This window comes from Zootoca vivipara, chromosome 2, assembly GCF_965207765.1.
Source record: "Zootoca vivipara chromosome 2, rZooViv2.hap1.1, whole genome shotgun sequence".
NCBI classification, from domain to species: domain Eukaryota; kingdom Metazoa; phylum Chordata; class Lepidosauria; order Squamata; family Lacertidae; genus Zootoca; species Zootoca vivipara.
The window spans coordinates 31,442,515-31,468,471 of NC_142584.1; the positions used below are offsets into that span (position 1 = coordinate 31,442,515).

At 44.6% G+C, this 25,957-nt stretch overlaps 3 protein-coding genes across 15 annotated transcripts in view; 1 reads left to right on the forward strand and 2 right to left on the reverse strand.

The window, feature by feature from the left end:
- GGA3 (golgi associated, gamma adaptin ear containing, ARF binding protein 3) overlaps window positions 1-5,005 on the reverse strand; it is a 32,952-nt gene extending 27,947 nt beyond the window's left edge. For 2 of the 9 annotated variants that reach the window (XM_035104438.3, XM_035104436.3), the window contains exon 1: window positions 4,752-5,005. In XM_035104438.3, coding sequence (XP_034960329.1) covers window positions 4,752-4,791 — 40 coding nt within the window. In that variant the 5' untranslated portion in view covers window positions 4,792-5,005. Of the gene's footprint in view, window positions 1-3,874; window positions 3,933-4,751 lie in introns of those variants that run through there. The other 7 variants (XM_088661541.1, XM_088661542.1, XM_035104439.3 and 4 more) reach the window with 6 other exon arrangements.
- Window positions 5,006-5,570: 565 nt separating this feature from the next.
- On the forward strand, window positions 5,571-10,430 carry MRPS7 (mitochondrial ribosomal protein S7). Its single transcript, XM_035104445.3, has 5 exons — window positions 5,571-5,670; window positions 7,084-7,275; window positions 8,135-8,198; window positions 8,742-8,909; window positions 10,016-10,430. Exons 1-5 carry the CDS (start codon window positions 5,594-5,596, stop codon window positions 10,235-10,237), a joined length of 723 nt encoding a protein of 240 aa, XP_034960336.2. The 5' UTR covers window positions 5,571-5,593; the 3' UTR covers window positions 10,238-10,430.
- Window positions 10,431-11,285: 855 nt separating this feature from the next.
- On the reverse strand, window positions 11,286-24,267 carry MIF4GD (MIF4G domain containing). Of its 5 annotated transcripts, none has more exons than XM_035104446.3 (6): window positions 24,138-24,261; window positions 18,750-18,885; window positions 17,145-17,254; window positions 15,755-15,910; window positions 14,817-14,909; window positions 11,286-13,747 (listed from the first exon to the last, which is right to left on the reverse strand). In XM_035104446.3, the coding sequence occupies exons 2-6, from the start codon at window positions 18,829-18,831 to the stop codon at window positions 13,520-13,522; spliced, it is 669 nt and encodes a 222-aa protein (XP_034960337.3). In that variant the 5' UTR covers window positions 18,832-18,885; window positions 24,138-24,261; the 3' UTR covers window positions 11,286-13,519. The 5 variants fall into 5 exon arrangements, with proteins under 5 accessions (XP_034960337.3, XP_034960338.3, XP_088517670.1 ...); XM_035104447.3 differs by having other exon boundaries at window positions 23,814-24,231; XM_088661544.1 differs by lacking the exon at window positions 24,138-24,261 and adding an exon at window positions 19,201-19,304.
- Between the last annotated feature and the right edge of the window lie 1,690 nt (window positions 24,268-25,957).

Here is a 25,957-nt window from a genome sequence, read left to right on the forward strand (position 1 = left end):
CTGTCTCACAGTTTGCATGCTACATTTAGAGACAATACCTAGTGCGGTGGAGATGGCTCAGCTACAGGAACAGCAGAGAATACAAAAGCAAAAGAAGATGGTTGTGTGGAGCAACTGAGTGCTGTATTCCATGTTCAACCATTGCTTTTTGGCTAAAGATAGGAATGAAAGCTCAGGCAAAGACCATCCTATTATGTTAACTCCCAAATATGAGGGGATAATTTGTTGCTGGGTCATCACCTGTCCAACTGCAACATCAGGACCAAAGTATCAGGTTGCTAACATGGCTTTCTCACTGTGCTGACACTTTGAAGTCTCATTTGAAGGCAAAAAATAATACCGGTAATATCCATGGCATGGATGAATCCTCTATGCTGTGACTTGGGAAAACATGAGCTGTTTCCCAACTTTTTTTGTAATTATTTCCTGTCTTTGTTCAGGACCTACCGGTACGTCTTCTCAGAGTCTCCACAGAACTGTTCCCTGAGTATATTTACAGTGGTGCCTCGCTAGACGAACGCCCTGTAAGACGAATTTTTCGCTTAACAAAAGGATTTTTCGAGCTGAGGTTGCCTCGCTAGACGAATTCGTTTTATGAAAAATTCGTCTAGCGAATCACGGTTTCCCATAGGAATGCATTGAAATTCAATTAATGCGTTCCTATGGGCAAAAATAAAAAATTCAATGCATTCCTATGGGATTTGCTAGATGAATTTTTCGTTATAAGAATTGACCCGTGGAACGAATTAAATTCATCTAGCGAGGCACCACTGTATATTGCTTTGTTTCAAATGACCTTCCAGCTAAACTTTCAGCAGCCTGGAATCAGGAATTCTGCTCTGTCCTTTCACTTAAACATTTCCTTCATACATATGGGGATATATTCAGTGACTAACTGTCCATGGGGTTAATAAAAAGAAGAGGAGATGTGTGTCACTGCATATCCTTAATACATACATAAACATCATTTTATTACATTGGGCAGAATTGTTTTCATAGCAGGAAAGTGATTCAGTAAATACTGAATGTGCCACAAATGTATTCAGTAGCAGGAAAGTATTTACAATACAAATAAAGTCCTCAGCCTCAAGAATATCTGTAACACCAGGAATACACTAGGTCTTTCACAATAAGTTTCAAAAAGGAATAGCTACCTGCTCACTAGGGCACAGCCCGGTATCTTAGCATATTCATGCTATACCATATAAATAAAATCAGGAAAGCATTGACAGAGGTCCAGCTCAGTGTGGTCCCCATTGTGCTGAATAAATGGCTTTCCACCCCTAGGCTATCAGTCTATAAGAAGTAGTTCAAACAGGGTTACTGAACATATTGATTTCCCAGCCTCTTCCACAGAATGACCCCTGTGATTCAATGACTGTATTTACAATATACTGTATCTCATTTTTATCCGTCCCTCCAAAGAGCTCAGGGTGGCACACATGGTTCAGTGCTCCCTGTTTTCTATTTTATCCTCACAACAACCCTGCGAGGGAGGTTAGGCGAGACTGAGGTCACCCAGTGAGATTGATACCCTTAAAGGTAAAAAGATAAATGGCAATACAGTTCATTTTTTATCTTAAATTGTCCCACTTCTATTGGTAAAAAGCAGAATATCCACTTTTGACCTGCAAAGAATTATTCTGAAGAGGAGTTCTTTGAAACTCGAGACTTGGGTTCTTGTTTACCAGATTATGATCCAGCAAATGGCACTGCACTTCTGCCGTGCCCCTCCTGTGACGGAGGTGCGGGGGATGTGTGGCCCTCCATGTGTTATTTGACTCCAACTTCCATCATCCCTGACCTTTGGCCATGCAAGTTGGGGCTGATGCTGGGAAGTAGAGTCCAATGACAAAAGATCCCTGCATTGCAGGGGGTTGGACTGGATGACCCTAGTGTTCCCTTCCAAGTCCATGATTCTATAACTTCTGGAAGAAACCATGTTCCCCATCCCTGTTCTATGCCCTGTCCAGCACAGCAAGATCACTTTAACAAAGGAGCATTGAAGAGGTCACCTGTAACAGCCAACCTTGAAGCAAAGTATGAAAGGGCTGCTGTGCTGCAGTGGAACAAGAGCCTTTCCCCCATTGCATTAGCAGAAGTCCTTGTGCAGGACTAATCCTGCAGGAATGTTCTTATGTCTTTTAACTTGAGAAACATTTGTTTCCTTCCACCATCTTTATAATGTATTCCATGATGTAACATAAAACATTAACTGAGGAATACTGTAGTTTTGGTACAGACTGAAGAATATGTCAGAATACAGTCTACTTAGAGAGAGAGAATGGAAATGGAAACAAGCAGAGAAATGAGAGAAGGGAAAAAAGAACTGGTTTTTATAGCTAAGGAAGCAGTTACTTAGAAGAATGCACACATTTCACAACCTTTCTTTAAAAAAGAAAAAAGAAAAAAGAAATGAATCACTGGTTAATAGGGCTAGACTTCAGGCTGTCTGTGTCCACTGCAATTGCAGTTCTGGGTTTCTGCTTAGATATCTCAGTCTGAGTGCACTGCTCATTCAAGTGCACATGGTCCCCCCCCCCCGGATCCATATTGGATATAGCGCAGGGGTCAAAACACAAGACCTAGCACCCAACTCCATGCAGAAACAAGCTGGGGGGGATAACTTTCTTTGGTGCATTTTTTCCCCTGGGGGAGCTTAGGATCTGTAGAATTTGAAAGGAGGAAATGACCAGGAAGTGAGTAAGATGGAAGAGTTCAGGCCGAGACAGGCACAGCTGCAAGAAGCATCAGCTGAGTGGATGGAAAGAACAGGTACAAAGGAGGTTGTAGCTACATTTCTTTCAGTAAATGGCAATTCCCCGCCCTTAAAAAAAACCCCTAAATTAGGGGTGGGGTGGGGAGAATAACCTGGGCACGTTCAGAAACAATGGAAATTGACAATAACAGCAATGTACTGCAATAACTATTTTAGGAAGTGGGAGATAGCCTTATACAGTAAAGGACCTTTACAGACAGAAATATATAGTTCTGGTTGGTCTTAGTTGGTCTTTAAGGTGCTACTGAAGAAATATATAGCATAGTTTTCAGGTGCTAGTGTGGTGCAGGGGCTGCTGAAATTCACTGAGTATCCTTTGGTCAGTCATTATCTCTCAGCCTGTCCTACCCTACAGGTTGCTGTAAGAAAAAAAAGAGGAGAGGAAAATCACGTATCACGCAGCCCTGAGCTTCTTGAAAGGAAGGTGGGCTATAAAAGTAATAAATTAATAAAAAGACACCTAGCTGACAAAACTTGTAACCAGAGCACATTACAACATACCCTGGATGCTACAAAAGGAATACATTAAGTGTCCCATTTACACTCAGGAAATGGCTATTACTGTATAGCTAATTACCAGTTATGAAATATTTTAACGTTAGGGTGGAGAAGAAGTATTACCAGTAGATAGAAGTGATACAGCCATAGACTGGGCTCCCACAAATGTCGAGGGAGGGAACATTGCTAATGAATAGAGTGCGTTTCCAATTTTCATTGAGTATCGCAAACATCTGAGTCATTCTTGCAACAGCCCTTTAAGGTAGTCAAGTGCTGTTATTCCCATATGTATAGACAATATAATAAGTCTGAGAGATAATGGCTTGCCTAAAGACACCTAGCTAAGTTCATGGCTGAGGTAAAATTTGAACCAGGCCCTACCAGGTTCATAGCCAGCAGTATACTGCTTGGGTTATTCCTAAAAACGGAGTACCAACTTTATAAAGAAGCCTTGCAAAGGCAGAGGCAAGGTTGAACAGGCATGAGGAATCTGTATGGTCTTCTCAAAAGCGACAAAGCTGTCTAATAATATCAACAACAGGTACACTGTATAAAGCGATGCACAGACAGACACAGACAACAGAGAAGTAGAGTCACCTTAAATGGAACCTGGTGGAGTAAGGAAAGCAGAGAGCAACATATGGATTTCCACTCCCTGAATCAAAGGGAGGTTCATTAAATGCCCAATACTATGAGGTCAAGAGAATCTCTCCTCATAAGCTATTCTATGGGCACAAAAGAGCGGCAGGGGAATCTATGGCCATTCAGATATTGCTGATCTACGGGCCCCAACATCCTTCACTCTTAGCTATGCTGCTTGAGGCTGCTGATGGGAACTGGGTGCCCAACAACATCTGGAGGCCCACAGGTTTCCCGCTCCTGGCATAAACCGGGCAGCGGGAATTGGAAGCACTGGGCACAAAGCTATAGCCAGGACAGACTGGATGAGCAAAAAGGTAAGAGGCACAGGCTTGGACAGAAGGCAGGTGACAGCCACAGGTAGGTCGGACCAACACAGCCATGATCAGCAGGGGCTTCTTTGACCTCTAATAACTGTGTAGAAAACGAAATGTTGGCCGGGCCAATATGTCAAGAAAAGCTGCACCATCCCATTTGCTCTCTCCTATAATTAGGGGCAAAGAAGACGCCCTTTGCGTCTGGCCCTTCTGGCTTTAGCCCTACATCCTCTGCCTCAAGTGTCCCCCCCAAAAAAACCCTACATCTCTGCCCCACCACGATCCCCCCTTTTCCTTCTCCCCATCTACCTCCAGACCTTCCCTTTGGGGTGTCATTGCCTCTACGGAGATGCAAGCATCCCTCACACCCCACCATTCCCCACAGCCCGGGGCTCCGGGTGGGGCTGTCTCCTGCTCCCCACGGCTTGCTTTCCCAGCCCCGGCCATGCTACCGCCGTCCCCCCGCCCCACCTCACCCCCCTTGCTCGGCGGAAGGGGAGAGGACGCGGGTTACTCACTCAGCCAGGACTCCAGGCTTTCCCCTTCCGCCTCCGCCATGTTGCCGGCCGGCCTGGAGACTCCGCCCCGCGCTCAGGCGACGCCACAGCCCGGCCGGGCCCGGCCCCTGCGGGGGAAGGAAAGGATCGGATCAGCGCCTCCACCTCCTCATGCAAGGGCTAATGCTCAGGCTCTCGTTGTTATTTCACTGAGCAGGAGATCGGCTCGATTTAAAAACACCCGTCAACTTAATAAATCATTGCTATTGTTCAAAAAAAAAAAAAAAACCATCATGGCCCTTGTTGCTATTTCCTCCCCGTTCCAACTTTTCGGGTCACTGCCACAAAAGAGGTTTGTTTTAAAAATGTGTGGGAACATCGCCCCCGCAAAAAATCTCCGTGTCAAGAACTCTTTATTTAAAATACAGTATAAAGAATTTCCATTGCTCTGCAGACTGCAATATTCTGCAACAAGATGCAGCCTTTTATGACAGCCCATCAATGCACTGGAGCACAAAATTCCTCTTTCTCACGCCTGCCGCACCGCCTACACACAGTCTTCGTTTCTTTAGCGATACGTTGAATTTAGCGGGGTCGGCATTGGTTTTGCACAGTGAACTATATAGCCAGATCAGTTTCTGGGCCTTTGCGCGGGCCAGGGGCAACCTGTTTACGCCGCCTGAAGAAAAACCGAATAAAGCTTGCGCAACGTTAAGGAAATAACATCCTGCCTGTCTTTCTCTTGCAAAAAGCTGCTATGCAAGAAGCCTGCCAGGCGCGCAACTGCAAGAAAGCAAAGCGACAATTTTTTTCAGGCAGTAGCTTTGGACAGCCCTGGGTGGGGTCCTGAGGAGATAAGCAAAATGGCTGCGTCCATGGTGGAGAAGCTCGGGGCAGCGAGGCAGCGGCTGTGCGGCTCCTGGAAGGTCTGGTTGCCCGGGTAAGAGCAACGGGGGACGACGGGGTGGGAGAGGCTCCGGGAGAGCGGCTGGGAGGGTTTGGATCGATCTTGTGGAATGCAGATGCTCGTATCTGAGAACTGAGCTCGCACCCCAATTTGGCTCCCTAGAGCATCCTGGGTTATCCTTGCTGCGCCTCCAATGAGTCGCAGTATTGGGGGGGATATCCATAGCTGCCAAGTTTTCCCTTTTCTCGCGAGGAAGCCTATTCAGCATAAGGGAAAATCCCTTAAAAAAAGGGAGAACTTGGCAGCTATGGATATCTGTCTTAGCAAATATCCCTAGTTAAGAGAATAAAGTTCAATACGGAGCGGCACAGCAGAACGGCAGATAACATGCCCGTTAAAAGTAAACCAGTGTTTATGGTCCACGCCTCCTATGAGAACAAGAAATCTCATTTGAAAGAAAAGCTTATAGAAATCAAGAGAATAAGTGCATGTATTGACATCCTATGTCCTTTTAAAATGTGGCTTTTTTGAAGGGGGGTGTTATTGGGTTGTTTTTATTTTGATTATAGATATATTGTGTTTTTTATGTTGATCTTTTCTGTGAACCGGCCTGAGACTTCCAGGTATAGGGTGGTATATTATTATTATTATTATTATTATTATTATTATTAAATATATTTAGGTCTTGTTTTTTATATAGCTCTGAACTGTTAATTCACGATACTGCTGAGTTTTCATTGTGAAAACAGCCCTCCCAAAGTTGACTTTTGTATTTTCATTTTGCATGTGTATGTGACTTGCTATCAGAAGAGTTGTTTGTAGTGGACCTGCCATGTCCCTCTTTAGGAAAGAAAGGGAATAATTTTGTATGTTATCCACATCTGCATACTAATGTGATAGATGCTGGGATATGGGGGGCACTGCAGGGTCTTTTGGACTGGAGTATCTGGGGCACATTATGCAAGCCAACAAGACTGACTAGCACAAACCTAAATCATAGAATTGTAGAATTGGAAGGAAATTTCTCATTTTGTCAGTGCCTAGAATTCTGCTTAGCCCAAGATGCCACCAAACAACAACAACAACTGTATAATTTCCTTAGTGTAATACTCACTTAAGATATGTCAGATCAGTATGAAATATACCAATGAGAACTGTCTTCCTCTTACTCCATACTAGCATTGTGACATGGAGTATAATCTGTCAAAACATCCATAGAATGGGTTGAAAAAAGCTCCTTGTAACTACATTCTACCGGTAGCTATCCTGACCATGAATATGAAACTGAACTGTCTGATCCTATGTAGAAGCAGGTGTGTCTAAGCCCAATGGGTTCGGGTTACAGAATTAGATATAGGAAAGGGATTTGCATGCAGAATAGTTTCACTTCTTCAGATTGAAAATATTTGTGTAACATTCTTTTTCTGCTTTTCATATCCTTTGTAGGCTGACTCAGGTCAGATGGAGCCGATACAGTCCCGTTTACCTTGAACCAGAAGTGAACAAAGAAGTGTATCATAAACCTCCAGAACAAATATCAGATGAAGAAAAAGTCAAACGGGAACTCAAAAAAGTCAGACCTATAAAAGCCACCCCTTCCAATGTCACCAGCTCTGTATTCTATGATCCATTAATCAGGTCTGAATGCTGCCATACTTGACTGAATCTAGTCCTTTTGCCTATGTCTATCACTTAACAAAGAAATCTGATTTCATAGAGTAATGTAGTTGGCCAAAGTATATGGGGTAGTTGAAATAACCAGGGAGTACAGCATTGTTATCAAAATGTCCTAAAGTAATGGGGCTTAATGGGTAGTGATTTATTATAAAATAGACCAGTCTGGAATACTCCTGCTGACTGCTGTTGGACACAGGATGCTAGGTCTGAACTGTGTTCTGACTTTGACGGTTCTTACTTTCTTTGCCAGTTAGGGCTATAGGCTGTTTGTAGTGGTTTGCTTTCATCACCAAGTACCACCATGTGGGGAAGAAACACTTGGCACCTTTACCAGAGGGCACTGTGGGGAAGCAGAAACATAGAGGTGCTGGGTTGAAGAACCACACATTCCAGATGCCACTATCTGTTTCTGAATTGGGTCCTGCTGCCACCCATCAGCAGCCACATAGGCTTCACGATGCCCTGTTGTGATGTAAAAGTAAGGATGTTGTGCAACAGCACTCAGTGGCAGAAGCAGCAAACTGCCACCCATCTATTGATCTTCCTTTCTAGGAATGTGCCAGGTGGATCGGAGGCATATATTGAGAAACTGATGTTGTTGTTGTTTAATCGTGTCTGACTCGTGATCCCATGGACCAGAGCACGTCAGGCATTCCTGAGGAAGTGTATCAGTTTCTCAGGAGTGCCTGAGAAACTGATACTCTTCCCCAAAAACTCCGTAAATGTTGGAATGGTTGATCAGTATAATGGCAGATTTTCATTGTAGGGATCTTATGCTGTGGTGCTGATGCCAGGAATGCCATTTGTTTTCTCGTTACAGCAAATTCACTAGCATGATGATGAAGGGAGGAGATAAATTTTTGTCCCGGAACATCATAAATAAGGTAAGTTAACTTCTCAGGTTTCTGCTACTTTCCCCCCACTCCACTACCACATTAATGTCAATGTGGCAAAGACTTCCCATTTTAAAGGCCATATATAGTCCCTTCCTTAGTCCTTTCATCCTTGTTCTCATTTTTTGTATTTCCACAGCTCTCCCTCCTGTTAAGAGGCCTTGCAAACAGAATGACAAATCTTGCAGTATCACAGATTATATGTAACTTCTGTCACTCCTTATGGAAAGGGGAAGTGCTGTAGGTCTGCAATTATTGTGAAATTTGTCTTTCAGCCTTAAATTCAGTCTAGACCAGGAACTTTCAGCTTTCTTTAAGGGCCCTTGGGTTAGTTATAACTTTTTTAAAAAATTGTAGAAAATGTCTGCTAGTGGCTCTGAGGCTTGAGAGTGTCTGGGCCAGATTTCCAGTAGTCAAGAAGGAATTTTATTTGTTTATAAATTGAACTCTTGACTGAAAAAGCCCTCAAGGGCCTGGGTACCACATGCAAGGGTATTAGGCCTTATTTTTAAGTGTTTCCCCCCCTCAATTAAGACTTTAGAAGCAATCAAGAGGAAGCAGCTTGAGAAGTACCATAAAGCAGAAGAGAAGGAAAAAGAAAACATTGAGTGCAATCCATACACTATCTTCCACCAGGCACTGAGTAACTGCCAGCCTGTCATTGGGCTGGTGACTGTCCAGAAAGGAGGCAAAAACTACCAGGTAAGCAAGAAATTAAAACTGGTGATATGATGATCTAGTGTAGGTGAGAGGAACCTTCGGCCTCTATATGTTGCTCAACTACAACTCCTATCAAGTTGTAGTTCAGCAACATCTGGAGGGCAAAAAGGTTCCTCATGCCTAATCTAAAGCTTGTTGGATTATCTTTCCCCCAAAGTAGAACCATTGCTATCATTAAGGATCCATAGCAGTTCACAGTTCCAGGGACTTCAACTTCCACCTATGTAGCTTCAGTTTCGGACTTTGCTTTGCTGCAGTTGGCAGTCAAACAAGATAAACTTTACTACTTGCGCTGGTTTCATTGATTTTAATAGTAACATTCTATAGCATAATTAGCCCCTTGGTATTTTTTTCTTTTGAATTGCTTTGAAACTTGTATTACGTGATCGCCAGTGGCCTATAATATCCTGCCCATATGTGAACTTGAAACTTCTTGAGAATATCAGGTTTTAGTTTGATTTATTTTATTTATTAACACTAGGAGCAGGAAAGGTACTTGCAGGATTTTCTGCCTCAAGTGCCACAATAACTTGGTTGGCCTGGGGTACTATATAATTTGATTTTGTGGGGAGGGAACCTTTTGCTGCACTGCCTTAGGCAGCAAAATGCCTTAGGTAGGCCAGCCCCACTGAGCGCCTTCCAACCATTTCTTGTTTTGCAACTTTTGCTCACCAACTTGGCAACCTTGATTTTCCCGCTGAAGTAGTTGTCTAAAAATATCCAAAAGTTTTGCAAGTCCAGTGGTACCTCAGGTTACGTACTCAATCTGTTCCGGGGGGCCATTCGCACCACGAAAAGTACGCAACCCGAGTGTCCATTTTGCGCATGCACAGACCACGCACGCGGCAAAAAATACTTCCAGGTTTGCGGAGTACGCAACCCGAAGCATACGTAACCCGAGGTATGCCTGTACTTAAGTGTTCCCAATTCTGTGCAAAATAAATTCTATTTATTTTAGATTTTATACCACCCTTCATCACAAGATCTCAGGGCGGTTCGCAAAACAAAATACAGACTAAAAGCAGTATAAATTCAATGTAAAGTTATGTTAATCTCTGATGGGGTTTGTTTGTTTTTGCCTCTTGCAGGTCCCAACCCCTTTGTCAGACAACCGCCGACGCTTTTTAGCCATGAAGTGGCTGCTCAGGGAATGTAGGGAAAACAAACACAGACGGACATTTATGTACGAAAAGCTTTCCGAAGAGCTTCTGGCCGCCTTCAGCAATGAAGGACCTATCATAAAGAAAAAGCATGAGTTGCACAAGATGGCAGAATCTAACCGAGCTTTTGCTCACTACCGGTGGTGGTAGAGAATGGCAGCTGCAGCATGTGAGGTCTGAGACTTTGCTACAGACAAGGAAAGGAAATACTGTATATCCCATATGCCTTCCTTTGCATAGCACCAGCCTGGAAGGGCGATAATCCGGTTTCTCAATTGGCTCTTTGGAAAAGGAAACGACCTGAAGAAAATCTTAGCCGAAATAAAATGTCTCATTTTTCTGACTTGCAGAAATTAAAAATCCTGTTTATTCCATTTTCGGGTGACCTTGTCAGTACAGGGCCCTGTGTATATGCATCTTGGTTTCTCTAGTCTCTTTTGAGACGGAGGGTTTTGTTCACAACACAGAATGACCTAGTTAGCATCAAAGCAGTTTTCAGAGGGATTGTAAAAGAGGTTACAATTCTGTACTCCTCAGCAGTGGCTTTTAGCAGCGTGCTAGGCCGAAGTAGAACCAGGCTGAAAATTAATAGCTGTAAAAGATTGAAACTACATCCTGGTCTTCTCCTTGTATGTCTCGTGAATGGTCTTTCTCTACAGTGCCTTTGTGCCATTGGTTAGTCGACACTGGCATGTGAGAATGAATGAACGACTAGGTTAAAATTGATCTCACTTAAAGTATGCTTAACTTCAATATGCTGTATGAATAGCTTTCCTTTGGCTTGATTCACACATGCCTATTCGTCACATGCTGAAAAGTTTTATTTGCAGTATCTTACCTAAGATGGCCCATTGAATTATGTGAGCCATCATTTGATGTTGCAGCCATCAAATAAGGAACATACATGAGAGAACAGCCCTTAGAGGAAGCCATTTCCAAAGAATAGCCTCTGTATACCTAATAAAGCATCCTTGCAAATAAATTCACAAAAGTTAGCTCCCTTTTATTTTTTACTAGCTCCCCTGACTCCATAATACATATTCTGACCTAGAAAAAAGAAAGCGAAAGAACCAACTTTGATAAAACCTCTGCCTTGTCACCTAGAGACAATTCTTGTTTGCCATAAGCAACTACGCAAGTGATTATAACTCTGCTTTTAAACAGCTTTCTGTTTGATGGATCACAACGAGAGACTATATGCAGAAGTGTAAAATGTTTATTTTTAAAAGTTCCAAAGAGAACCAATCTTAACAAATGTACAATACTGTTGTTCAAAGTGGCTGTTGTATAAAAGTTATAAAATCAGTTTCTAGCTACATGTTCTCAAGGGAATAATTCTGCTGCGGAGTGAGGCTTTCGAACACTGTTGGCTTCACACCTGCTGCAGGGAGAAGGCACTGCCTTTAGCTGTTAGCTACACCTGAGCTGGCCAGCAGTTGGGAAGAAAGGTTAAGAGCATATTGGGGGCTGCAGGTTAGAAAGCAATTGGGCATCCTCCTGCAGCTATGGAAGAATCGATATACTCATGAAAGCATCCTGTTAAAAAAGAAAGTGCTGCTTAAGTGTCAGGGTATGGACCCTAGCATGTTGTTTCAAAACTATTAAGCAGCGGACATGGAGCCAAGAACTGGGCACCAATCTTTACAATACTCTTGTGACAAAGCCACACCACAGTCATGAATTTGTCCCCTGACCTCAGGAGAGCATTGTGTACATAATAAGAGCCCTGTTGGTTCAGATCACAATCCTATCCAGTCCAGATAGGCTGCCTATGCAAAGCCCATAAGCAGCAAATGAGCGTGACGGTACTCTTCCCTCTTGTATTCCTCAGTAATTGGTATTGAGAGGCAATAAATAGGCATCATGGCTAGTAACCATGACAGCTTTATCAAATGAGTCTAATCCCTTCTTAAATACACCCAAGCTGGCACATCTTTGGGTTGGGAATTCCATAATTTATGTACTGCGTGAAGGAAGCCTTCCGTTTGACTGTCCTGCCTCTCCCACCAGCTTCTTTGGGTGACCCTGGGTTGTAGTATTACGTAACCTCTTCAAGAATCTAAAACCCTAAGCAAATTTAACAGGGCTGTTATTATGCAGCCAATAAGCAGAGAGAAAGATTTCCCCTCTCCCATTCCTAAATATATTTTCTAGGAAATGAAGGCCCCTTGATTTTGATAGCATGTACTTCCACGCTAAGTGAGAAACAACCAACCCAGGAAAGGCCTCCTGGGGTTGTCTCATTTCAGACTGCCGGTTGGGGGTGACATGACTGAATGTTCTTCTTCAAAAAAACCACCTTGCTTTTGCAAGGCTAGCATGGCAAAGAGAAGGCTTCCAGACTTGCCCTGCCATGCTACTTTTGTGTGTTCAGGGAAGGGTCGTCTACCTGCATCAGAAAGCATTTTAAAGCAGTCCAGTTCTGAACCACCTATCAATGAAATTGGTGTTATACACCTAGAATTGTCGCTTCCAGGTGTATTATTTTCCTATGACAAAGGAAAGGGAAAGCAGCCCCCCACTTTTCAAATTGCACCATTGTTTGCAGGAACAATGCATACTGTTTTTTAATACTAATCGGTCACAAAAGTATTTCCACCCTTGCATGCATGCTAGAAGTGAAAAATCTGCCTTAAAAAAAACAAAACTGAAGTAAGGAGTAGGACAAAAAAAGGAGAAAGTCTTTGTTGTAGGTTGTTAATAGAGGAACTAGTACCTGAACGAGCCACCTTTCTTTGATTTCAGAACAGTGGTAAAGTTTCTGATATCCCTCGTGCCTCATAGTGACTGCATGTAAACAGAGAGCAAATGAGGCTCCTGAAAGCATCCAAAATGGGTTTACAAGGCAGGAAATTGAAATGCCATGCTTGGGCTTTGATTAGAGAATTGCCTTCTCAACCAAAGGGCAAACAGAACAGCTATGGAACAGAGCATAAAATAACCAACTGCCACATGTACGTGCTGCAGAGGGAGACAGATTCTTAGGCTTAGTGTGCTTTTGGAGTAAATAAGGTTATCACCCGGCTGGTTTTAAACCACAGCCTTTTTTGTTTTAAGGCTGCATACATTAAAATTAGCATATACAAGTAAACTTCTCAGAGAGAACTACCCTGTGTCAAATGTCAGTCCAGCTTGTGGCAGTGATTAATACAGGTTCCTATTTAGTGCAACACGATGGGAGAGGCAGTGGCAGAATGCGACCCTTTTGTCCTCTCCCAGCTCCACAATTTCAGCCAGTGCAAAAGATCTATTGAGGGAGCAAGTTATACATTCTATATACAAAAAGTGCTAGGGTTCGGGTGGGGGAGGGAAGTATTAAAAATAATTGCAGCTATTCTTTGTTGTTGTGTGAAGTTTGCTGGTGCAAAGGTTCAGAGTGGAAATTCAAACTCTGGCTTTGGGCAGCATGACCCAGGGTGAGCAACTGGCTGCTCAATCTGCGACCTCACTGTAATAGTACTTCTGGGCCGCGTCTGTCATTTTCCAGTCGGCGGCCCGGAACTCAATGATCTCAAGCAAGAGTAGCTGGGAAAGGGAGGTAAGGCCCTCCTGCAGGAGGAAACCGTCTCGCAGGAGGGAAAAAAGCTCATCCATCCTCTGGGTGTTCATCTTCTCAAGCTGTTCACCAATGCGGTGTAGCTGCAACACCAGACAGTCCACCTTAATGGAAGGAAATGAAAATGCTTCTGTTAAGAATCGGTGGTTGGGTAAAGGGGGTGGGGTAGGGGGGTATGCTGCACAGAAATGTCTCATGTTGGCTTCTTGGCGCTAAATCAGAAGAGAAGGGGGGGAAATAAAGTAGGCTGCTAAACTGAATCTTGGGCTGCGTTTTTTTGTGGGATTTATTGCATTTTGGTTGTGTTCTTTTGATGTGTTTTATTTATTGTTTATGACTACTTTTGTTATATTTGTAATTAACTATTGTTTTCATGCTGCAAGATGCCTTGAGCATGGTTTTAACTATGGAGAGGCAGCATGCAAATAAAATGATGGTTGGGTGGATGCAGTGCTTTTTTTCTTTAAAAAATTATCTTTATGGGTACTCTCATTTTGACTCAAGAAAATCACCATTTTATCGTTCAAATTGGAAAAATATATATAAATCTTTGGACAAAAGTACAAAGATTCACAAAATGTAAAGGGGTATGGGTCCCCCTGCATGCCCCCATAAAAAAGCACTGGGTGGATGTGTGTAGAAACTAGCATCCTGTAAGGTAAAAGGTAAAGGGACCCCTGACCATTAGGTCCAGTCGTGACCGACTCTGGGGTTGTAGCGCTCATCTCGCGTTATTGGCCAAGGGAGCCGGCGTACAGCTTCCAGGTCATGTGGCCAGCATGACTAAGCTGCTTCTGGCGAACCAGAGCAGTGCACGGAAGCGCTGTTTACCTTCCCGCCGGAGCGGTACCATTTATCTACTTGCACTTGACATGCTTTCAAGCTGCTAGTTTGGCAGGAGCAGGGACCAAGCAACGGGAGCTCGCCCCGTTGCGGGGGTTCGAACCGCCAACCTTCTGATCGGCAAGCCCTAGGCTCTGTGGTTTAACCCACAGCACCACCTGCGCCCCAGCCTCCTGTACAAAGGGGAAATTTGCATTCATTGCTCCAGGCTGAAAAAAGATTCCCACCCCTGGCCTAAAAGTCAACCACCTTCCAATCCTCTTTCCCAGGTGCATTCTCACAGGACAGCACCCTGCTTTTGCCCCCCCAACGTGCCCTGAGAATACTCACCTCTTCCTCTTTCCGCAGGCTCTCTGGCTGCGCCAGTCGGAACAGGCAATCGTAAACTGGGTTCACCAGTGCCATCATTGGCATGTTGTTGACCTGTGAAATAGGCAGGGTGCAGTTGTCAACTATCATTATGGAATTGTTAGAGAGTCCCTCCCTGTGCATGTGTCTTAAAAATCCCAGAAAGGTAGCTGTGCATGCTAAGTCTCTTGAAACAAGAGCACCTGTGGCACAGCCTAGAGCCCTTTTGCATCAGATGCATGATACCTTGACATCCCACCAGATGTCAAGGAAATAAACAACTATCCGACTTTTAGAAGACATCTGAAGGCAACCCTGTTTAGGGAAGTTTTAAACGTTTGAAGTTTTATTCAGTTTTTTTATGTTCTGTTGAAAGCCGCCCAGAGTGGCTGGGGAAGAAATAATAAATTATTATTATTATTAAAATTATTGTAACAGGAAGAACCAAACTGCAGGGACCCCCATGGCAGGCTGCTTCTAAAAGCTGTTCTGCTGAAACATCTAGGCCATGAACTTTTTGGACTGCAAGATGAATTTCTGTACAAGTGACAAATGCAGATGACCACCCAGTTGCACTCATTTGAATTAAGGCCTCCTGCGGCTGCCCCAGTCGTTTCAGGCGAGTGCCCCAGATGTGGAACGCTCTTCCCACAGAGGTTGCCAGGCACTCACCTTATCATCCTTTGGGTGCCAGGCAAATGCCTTTTTATTTCCCCCAAGTATTTTAGATAAACGTTAAATTTGGTTCAATGTTTTAAGCTGTTTCCCCCCCCCCCAATCTTATGGGAATAGGATTGAGTGGCAGCATTGAAAAAAACAAAAACAAAACCCTAAACACAACCCCATTCCCTCCTTATAAGAGCACCACATGAACTAACCCCAGGTCTGGAATACACACCAGTTCTGAAGTTTGGTCTTACCCTCAGGTAGTCAAAGATGTTACAGATAAAAGTGACATAGCAGATCCAGGCCTGGAGCGACCGGGCTCGCAGTTCATCCCGGTCTTTATACTCCTGCTGAAGTCGGTTGAGGAGCCCCCGCCGAAAGACACTCTGGCCCACCTGTTTGCTCTCCGCCTGCGACAAAGGCAAAGAGGTGAAGTGCCAGAAGGATGCTGTGTGCAATCTTAGCTGTGGCAGCAGGCTGCCTGGGCTTATCTCTCTCTCTTTCTCTTCCCTCTCTCATGCTTCAAAACACACCACCGTGCAGAAAAAAGTTCTGGCACGATGAAGCAGGAGCCTATAGGTGCAAAAAAGTTCAGAAGGGAGGCAAAACTGAGACAGGTCACTAATGGGAGTTTTGCTCACCACGTCTGGTCTGGAGTTGAAGGGATAGATTCACCTTCTTGCCCTCTCACAGCTGGGCTGGGCACCCAAAATATTCAGCAGGGCAGGCCAAACCAAGCTCCATCTGCAGGAAAGGAAGCATGGCTGGTGGTAGAGCCAAAGTGAACAGCATGCACATCTAGAATGGCTTTTATGCAACCTACAGGCTCCTTTTGTATATCCATAACAGATTTACTGTATGTATATATATATGCACAAATGTGTGCACAAGTTTCCCCACAACCTCTCCACTATGTTTTTGGGGAAAGTTCCCCAGCCCTCTGGACTTATAGAAAATTTTATTTCATGTTGGAGTTCTTGCTTTAACAAAAAACCAATAATGATGCAATAATGTCGCATCCCTCTGATCTCACCCACCCATGTCTCATCCCTTGTATCAACCATGCTGGAGATACAAAACAAGAAAAGCAAAAGAGAGGGCAGGAACATCTAAACAAAAACTGGCTAGGAGATGGTGAGATGCATTTTTTAAATCACTTGCAGCAATGTTGGCCTACCCCTGCAAGACCACTTAGATCATCTGGAAATTTTACCAATGACAGCACACCCTACAAAGCATCACTCGGTGGTGATCCCAAAAGCGTGAATTTCTACTGCTGCCCCAACATTTTTGAATACCTTCCCTCTGCCATATATGAGGCATCATCAATTATTCGCTTCAGATGTCTAGTAAAGATGTATCTTCTCATGCAAGCTTTCACTGCTCTGTAATATTTGATCCTTATATCTGGATTTCTGTTTTTATCGCATTGTTTTATTTTGGTTTTTGTTTATTTGTTTCTTATACATGGCTTAGATTTTTTTTAATAAAAAAATATTGTTTAAAAATACTTTTAAATAAAACAGCGTACATGAATAGTATGTTATTTATATGCAAATAAAATTTCCAGAATAGTTGCATATGGTGAACAGCTGTGCTGTGAAAAGTACCAGTTTCCAAAACATGGCATGCTCATTCTCCCACCTGGATGATGGTGTAGCAGATGCGCCCGGCCTCTTTGCTGAACACAGAGTCTTTGAGGGACTGGTCCACAATTACGTTGGCGACCTTCTCCAGATCTACACTGCTGGGGTCTGTAGAAGACGTGTAACACTATCAGTGCTGCCTCAAAACAAGCATACCTTTGCATCATTCTGTGTGTTTAAAATTGTACAGAAATCGCTGGGTTCCTTCTTCTTTTTCACTGGATATTTTATTTATGGATCCAAACTGTCCCTGTAGGAAAGGTGGTGTTTGCAAACCTTTCTGCGTCGCAAATCTCCTGGAAGGAAGAATTATCTACTATCCCGTTTTAAAGGCAGGAGAAATCTGAGGCCAAGAAGTGAGTGACATGCCTGAGCTGTTTCATATCTGCCCCCACAAATTTAGTCCAGTTTCATACTGCCTAAACTGCTACTGATCCCAACAAAGCAAACATTGGGACCCGTAGTTCCATAAAGAGCTAATGAAGTATTTTCAACATTCTCATTCTATTACATTCCTAGGATACTTTGGAAGAAACCATGACCTCACAGGTAGGCAAAAAGGTGTCCTCCAGGTGTTGTTGGAATATAGCTCCCATTAGTCCCACCTTGCATAGTCAAAGGTCAGGGATGGTGGCGGGAAGCAACAGAAGTTGGAGAAGGCTGCTCTATACCACTGCAAGTCAGGAGCCATCTAAGGACGATGGGCTGTCTCAAAAGTAGAATCTTACATATATCAGTCCAGCTGATTCTTCTGCTTTCTCTGCTGCAGGCTGAATTGAGACAGCCATGCACATGCCTTATCAGAGTACAGTGGTACTTCGACTTACGAACGACACGACAACCAAATTTTTCGACTTACGAATGGAGCTAATGGCTGCGCGCTTACGAATGTCTCGACATCCGAGAGGAAACCGTGGCGGTTTTAGACAGGGATTTTTGGACTTACGAAATTTTAGATAGGGTTGCTTCGACTTACGAATTTTTCCGTTTCCAATGCATTCCTATGGGAAATCGCGTTTCCAATAACGTTTTTCAACTTACGAATTTTTCGACCTACGAAGGTGCCTTCGGAACGGATTAAATTCGTAAGTCGAGGCACCGCTGTATAGCACTTTGTAGCTTACATTACAAATCTACCTGAACTCACCTGTAGTCAAGTGTGCAGCAGCAAACATTATCCACCCAAACATTTAAATCATATTAAATGGACATACTGTACAGAGTTCTAGTGTTACGAGAGGGGGAGAAAAACTTCTCTACCCACTTTCTCAACATAATGCATAATTTTATAAAGTCTACTCTCCCTTGTCTTTTCTTGTTTTCCTCCCTTATTCATTTAAAAAGTCCCAGATGCGCCAAACGTGCCTCATAGGGGGAGTCGCACCGTCCCCTTGATCATTTTGGCTCCCCTTTCCGAACCTTTTCTAACCCTGAAGATTTTAAGGAATAGGCAATTCATATCAGAACACACTACCCTTCACAATGTTGATAGGTCCAAGCAGCTCCAAATCTAGCAGTGAATTATGCTTGATTCATGGCAATGGGGAGGGGGGGACAGGGGGAAAAACAGGGAGGGGGAGAGAGAAAAGGGAGAGATACTGACCTTTGAGGGCTGTTTTGAGTAGCTGCTGAATCCCTGTATCGAACGAATGTATTTTATATTCTTCTTTGCCTGTGTCCCCCATCTCTTTCCCTCCTTCAGTGGCGATAGATAAGGGGAGCAGCTGAATTAGTGGTAACTGTGGGGAGAGAAGCGATCAGGTACTGATTATCCCGGAAAGGGAAGGAGATGGTATTAGCCATGGCTTTTCGGACGCTCTCGTTCTCCACTGAACAGGAAAATGGAACTGCCAGTTACACTAGAGTTCCTGAAATCAAACTACATTCCTCAAAACAAGGAAAAAGTTGGAGCAAAATCTCCTCCGATGAGGATGGTACTTCTGCTTCCCCCCTCTGCATTATCTCTATTCTGTCTACAAGGGTGTTGGGACTTTTTTTTTGCTATTTCACCCACTTGAGATTTAAGGAGGGAACGCAGAAAAATCCAGGCTTACCTGCCCACCCCGTTCACTGCCAAACCAAATTTAACTGCCGCATCGTCCCCTGAATACTGAATAGACAACTGGCCAAACACATCATTGCTCACTCATCAGAATTCCGCAGCTGTGGCATGTGTTTTCACTGCAATCGGGGAAAATTGAGGTGACAAAACAAGGGATGCTTCCAGTGAAAAGCTATAGCACTCTGGGATCTATGCAAAAGGATGGAGGTGGGAGTGCAGAAGAGGAAATAACTATGCTCCTTTCCCACTGGGTTCCCAGTTAGTTTCTGTCACTCCAAAGGTCTTTGGCTTTACTTCAAGTGGCTAGTCCTCTGCAACTCTTAGCCCTTGGTTATATCTCATAACTCCTCCTTCCTCTAAGTATTCAAGCTCATCTGTCACTCACCCCTTCTGATGGGGATTGCCCATGCACAAAGCACAACAGGATCAGGGACACTATTTTAGTAGAGAGGAACACATACTGGCTAGTTAGTAGGTGTTAGGGACAAGATTAAGCATGTCTAAATACCTGCTCTTGCAAAACATGATATGACAAGTGAGCAGAACTTTTAAAAAGCATTCGTTATGCATATTTTCTATAATTTAATAATAGTTATGTACATTGATGGTTATTTGTTTATTCCACATGTCTGCCACATTTTCTTCAAGGAGCTCAAGGCAAACATGGTTGTCTCCCTCTTCAATTAATCCCCACAATAACTCTGGGAGGTAAGTTGGTCTAAGAGGCAGTGGCCAGCCCAAAGTTTTGGTGATCAAGTGGAGATTTTAATCCTGGCCTCCCAGATCCTAGTCCGACATTTTACCCAGTCTTTCTCAACTTTGGGCCCCCAGATGTTGTTTGGCTACAATTCCCACCATCCCTTACCACTGGTTCTGCTAGCTAGGGATGATGGGTGTTGTAGTCCAACGTCTGGGGACCCAAGAGGTTGAGAAAGGCTGCTCTAACCACTTCACCACACTGGCTCTCGCAAGCCTATTTTCATACAGTTTCCCATACAATACTAACAAGACCCAACCTGAACTGCTGATAACAGATAGGATCAAGGGCTTTCTGGCTGGTGCTGCTATATTATATTATAGTAGGAGGAGGAGGAGGAGGAGGATTTAATCCTGCTCTTAAAAAAAAATCCCAGGGTGGCTTACAAAGTAAACAACAGCAACAACATCATCATAATAAAGCAATAAAAACCACTCACCACATGATACAAACAGTAGAAACAAAAAGAAGAAATAAAAAACTTCTTAAAAAAGATAAAGCAGATTAAGTTAAAAAGTCTGGGAAAATAAAATATTCCCTCGCCTTAGAAAAACAACAAGGTAAATATGAGGATATTATTATTATTTGGTGGCTCCCAACAAATACAATAAAACAGCAGACATTAAAAACTTCCATAAACAGGGCTGCCTTCAGATGTCTTCTAAAAGTCAGATAGTTGTTTATTTCCTTGACATCTGATGAGAAGGTGTTCCACAGGGTGGGTGCCACTACCCAGAAGGCACTCTGCCAGGTTCCCTGTAATCTCACATCTCGCAGTGAGGGAACCACCAGAAGGCCCTTGGAGGAGGAACTGTGTCCAGGCTGAATGATGGGGTTGGAGACGCTCCTTCAGGTATACTGGGCCAAGGCCATTTAGGACTTTAAATACTTTGAATTGTGCTTGGAAATGTACTGGGAGCCAATGTAGGTCTTTCAGAACCGGTGTTATATGGTCTCGGCGGCCACTCCGAGTCACCAGTCTGGCTGCCGCATTCTGGATTAGTTGTAGTTTCCGGGTCACCTTCAAAGGTAGCCCCATGTAGAGTGCATTGCAGTAGTCCAAGCGGGAGATAATCAGAGCATGCACTGCTCTGGTGAGACAGTCTGTGGGCAGGTAGGAAACCCAGCCAGATGGGTGGGTATAAATAAATTATTATTACCGTATTATCATCATCATCATCATCAGCCTGAGTACCAGATGGAGCTGGCAGACAGCGGCCCTGGACACAGAATTGACCTGTGCCTCCACAGACAGCTGCGAGTCCAAATTGACTCCCAGGCTGCGCACCTGCTCCTTCAGGGGCACAGTTACCCCATTCAGGACCAGGGAGTCCTCCACACCCGCCCACCCCGTCCCCCAAAACAGTACTTCTGTCTTGTCAGGATTCAACCTCAATCTGTTAGCCGCCATCCATCCTCCAGCTGCCTCCGTTGGGAGGGAGCTTTCTATAACCTGGGCGCCATCACTAAGGTCTTCTCCCCAGTAGCCATTGGCTGTACCCTCAATGCCAGGGGGGCATCCAAATAATGGCCTCTGTTGTATTATCTTATAGTAAGGGTTGGCACATGTGGAGGCAGGCAGTCCTTCAAACTGGGAAGGACTTTAAATGTCAAAATGAACACTCTGAATTGAGCTGTAAATGGACCGGGAGCCTGTGCTAATCAATGAAGCACCAGCATGATGTGATTAGAACTGGCCCTGGTCCCAGTTAGCCATCTAGCAGTAAGTATCAGAATGCATATCACACTGCAGCAGTCTAATCTGAAGGTTAACAGAGCACAGATTCCTCCCTCAAGGTAGGGACACAGCTGGTGCAGTCACCCAATCTGGCAAAAGGCATTTTCAGGCTCAGAGACCACCAGGGACAAAGGCAGCCCCATACTATGAAAAGGCTATAGTAATGTTATCAGCATCGTGCAGGCACACCTTTTCTACTAAACGACAACAACAAAGGGATTCGTCCCTTTGGCATACATACAGTACAGTAATTCAGAGCCAGTTCCTTTGATATGCCTGCAATTGACTTCTCGAACAAAATCCCTGTGTACATTTACCGTACTCGCATAACTTCAAAGGGACTTAGTCCTGCAAATTCACCCGTTTGGCTCCGGGAACATGTTGCAACTTTATAATTCACAGAAGGGGATCAGTATAGCTTCGCTGTGACACTGTTCACACATAAAGGTTGCTTTTGTGAACTATAGCTTTTGTTCTCTTTTCTGATACCCGGTAGTCAGCTGCCAGTGTATAGTGTCAGAATGAACTTTAGCTGTGACCTGGCTAGAGAAATGGGTACTCCTGAAATGTGAAGTCATGGTATGAGAGACCAAGTGGGGGATAGCAATTACTACCGTACTACTACTACTACTACTACTACAGTACTACTACTATTAAATTTCTATTTCTATACTGTTGTTAAACCATGCTTAGGTTCCAGACTACTCCCATAATACTCCAGTCAGATCAGCCACACAAACATCTCTGTGCTTAGTTCATGGCAGTTATTACATGCAGAAGATCAACATTATCAGTGCTTCAAGGTTAATGATTTCTGTGCATGATAACTTGCCATCAACCATGTGCAAAGGGGACTGCTGTCAAAATATAAGTAAATCAGTACCTCACAATCCTCTACTGAGTTTGCGTAGGTGCTGATTTGGCCACGAGGCCCCCTAGTTCAGTGAGAAAGCTGAGGAATAAATATCCAGCAAAAAAAAAAGGAAGAAGAAAAAAAGATCTTAGCGAGCAAGGACTAGGATATATTAGACCAGCCTTTCTCAAAGTCATCCCCTCCAGATAATTTGGACTACAACTCCCATGCTTCCCTGTATGCTAACTGCAATGCTAACTGGGGCTGAGTTGTAGTCCCAAACACCTGGAAGGCACCACATTGGAGAAGATTGGAACGGACCATGCTGGGATAGGTAGTATAATGATCTGACTCAGTATAAGGCACCTTTGTAGACAATATCTTAGCAAAGAGCTGGGGGGCAGTTATCCTGGATTACAGAGACTACAGGTTAGATCAGGCATCCCCAAACTTCGGCCCTCCAGATGTTTTGGACTACAATTCCCATCATCCCTGACCACTGGTCCTGTTAGCTAGGGATCATGGGAGTTGTAGGCCAAAACATCTGGAGGGCCGCAGTTTGGGGATGCCTGGGTTAGATTGTTGTTGTTTGGCCTTGCCATTTTTGTCAGTTGTGGCAATTTCAATGGGATGTAGTAAAAAAAAAAAAGACAAGGAGATTCGAACCATGATCCCTTCCAAAGGCGTACATAAGTCAGAATGGGCTCGTTTATACTATAGCTGGCCCAAAAATCATTTATGAGTCATAGGGATGTTCTGACAATACGCTGAAAGGATTGCCAAGATTAGACGGGCGAGCATGGGCATGCCAGGTCACATTCCCTTCTAAAGTTGGCGGAAGAGTTACATGCACAGCCCAACTGTGTTGCATAGGATTTACAGGGGCCAAAGATGTGAACCAGCCTAGGGACGGGAAGGAGACATATTTTGGGCACAACTTGCTGAAGACAAAGTTGTCTTGACTACTGTATGTGCCACACAACTACCTTTTAGCCTAACCTATCTCATAGGGGTTGTGTGAGAGTAAAATGGAAATTGGGGGGGAGGAAACTTATGTACGCCACTTTGAGCTCCCTGGAGGAAAACAGAGTAAGAATAAGAATAATCATCTGAACTTGCACAGAGAAGGATCGCTTGTAAAATTCAGAAAGCCCAAGTCAGGAAGGCAAATGGGAGAGAAAATGCTCCACGCCCGTTAAGAAGCAGGCGTTTCTTTCTGAAACTAACAAGGAAGAGAGATTTTCAAATGTCACCAACCTGCTTTGTTTTTTTTGTGCCTCCACTTTCAGGACTGGAGTGAGGTGCATCTTTACGAGGGAACAGCAGCCCGCACAGCCCAGCCCAGCCCAGCCCGCTACCCTCACCCTAATTCTTTTTGGTTTCTGGTTCGGGTCGGTGGAGGTAGATCAGGAAAAAGCCCACAGCCATGAAGAACAGCAGCAGAAGCAGGAAAGGCAGCAACTCAAGCATGGAATGCAAATGCAGGATTGGCATCCTGCACGAATTCGACCCGCCACCAGCAAAATAAAAACAACAATTTTTTTTTAAAAAAATCGCCCAGCTGCTGCTGCTCTCCCTTACTTTTCACCCGCTTTTGGTGTCAGGCGGAGACTCCTGGAAGACGAATTCTTTCCATTGCTTGCAAACCGGAGGGTTTCCTCTTAGGTCATTTCCTAGCAGGCTGAGCCAAGCGGGAGGAGAGTTTGTGATCGGAAGGCGGCGGAGGCAGCGCCACCTGCTGGAAGGTTCTGAGCAGGGCTTGGAGGGAAATCCTCCTGCCTGGGTGGTGAGGTGTTTTTTTTAAATAAAGATTTTCCTTGTTAACAAAAAAAGACAGGGGAAAGCACGTGTCCTTTCAACTTTCAGTTTCACAGTTCGTTTACGTGCAGTGTTGTATTTGTCGTTTCACATGGAACCTGAGAAGCCAGCCAAGCAGGACACAGAAATGAAATGGTGGCTCAGAGAGGGCAAAGCCAATTGCCTATTGCACCTCACGAGCCACACATCGGTCTGACACTGTCACTGACCCCACCCCCCAGACACTATTAAAGGCGCACTCCTATTTGGTTTTAAGCAGCTCCCTTGTGAATGCCTGAATATTGGAGCCCTCCTCAGGCCCTACTCTATTGTTCCCGCCTTTTGGAAGTGAGGAGCTTGTTATGCATTTTGTGTTTTTAACTTGTATTTTTATGCTGTGAACCGCCCTGAGATCTACGGATGAAGGGTGGTATACAAGTTAAATAAATAACAATGATAACAAAGCAACGATTTCCAGCAGCAGCATTCCATTGGGGGGAAGGGGCTCCTTTTACACAGAGATGTTTGCCTATGGTCGGTTCTGCTTAATTATAGGTGCTCCAGTCTAGGCTTTATACAGGCTTTCTGCCAGGACTTGAATGGATGAGCAGAAATGCAAGGAAGCAGATCTTGTCTGGATATAGAAAATATCCTAATAACTTGGGGAAGGTTGCAGCTGCTAGGCAGGCACACCCCAAAATGCAAGTGGGCCTAATGGCCACACCCCCAATAGTCAAGCATTAGGATTTAACTAGAAAAGTTAAAGCAGTGGTTTTCGAGCAGTGTGCTGTTGAATGATGGTCAGGAGGGCCACAGGGCAACACTGGCCTCTGTCCCTCTTTCCTTCCCTCCCTCCTCTGATACCCTCTCGTGTCTCTGCCTCCCAAAGGCTTGCACAGCTGTTTGTTGCAGCAGCCCTGGCTACAAGCTCCCCAGGCGAATGGTGCCTCTGGGGCTGGCCAGGGGGTGCTGGTTACCAGGAACTGAGGCGGCCTCAGAGCAAGCAAGCAAGTGGGTGAGGCAGCCCAGCCACCCAGTTTGCCAGCCCTTGCTGTTGGGAATGGACAGACAAGTGGGAGGCCAGGCAGGCAGGCCTTTCTTGTGCTTGCTGTGTGCAAGCCCTGACTGGGAGCCAAGTGCTCCGAAGGGGAGCCTTTCTGCCATGCAGGCCCAATGGTGCCTGTTGCCTTCCAAGGCAGGTAAGATGGTGGCCTCATGTTCACCACCTTCAGCCAGTCTCTGTTGGGCATCCTCTTCTCAGACCCCTCGGGGCGGCATAAGGAGGAACCTCTCACTGGGGTGGGGTAGCTCAGAGACCAGGGGCGGCTGCCAAGAGGACTCCCAAGGAGAGGGGAGAGGAGAGGAGGCTGAAGGAAGACTCTGCGAGGGAGGGTGTTTGAAAAGGGGTGAGGGGCTGCCGGCTCTGCCCGCAAGGGGAGGCATAACTGGGCTCTTGAGCCCCACAGGGGTGCCTCAGAAAGAATGTAGTTGGTCAAGGGAGCCGTGGACTCAAAAAGGTTGGAAACCTCTGGGTTATAGGATTGCTCAGGAGACCCACTATAGATGTGTATCTACAGCAGTGCAAGCACAAGGCCCGTTCATAT

Coding starts and splice junctions, on each gene's coding strand:
- MIF4GD (XM_035104446.3), bottom strand. CDS start 18,831: ATGGGGGACACAGGCAAAGAAGAATATAAAATACATTCGTTCGATACA. Junction 17,255..18,749: donor ACTCAAAACAGCCCTCAAAG/GTCAGTATCTCT, acceptor CGTCTTCTACAG/ACCCCAGCAGTGTAGATCTG. Junction 13,748..14,816: donor GCCTGCGGAAAGAGGAAGAG/GTGAGTATTCTC, acceptor CCTTCCATTAAG/GTGGACTGTCTGGTGTTGCA.
- MRPS7 (XM_035104445.3), top strand. CDS start 5,594: ATGGCTGCGTCCATGGTGGAGAAGCTCGGGGCAGCGAGGCAGCGGCTG. Junction 7,276..8,134: donor TTCTATGATCCATTAATCAG/GTCTGAATGCTG, acceptor TTCTCGTTACAG/CAAATTCACTAGCATGATGA. Junction 8,910..10,015: donor AAGGAGGCAAAAACTACCAG/GTAAGCAAGAAA, acceptor TGCCTCTTGCAG/GTCCCAACCCCTTTGTCAGA.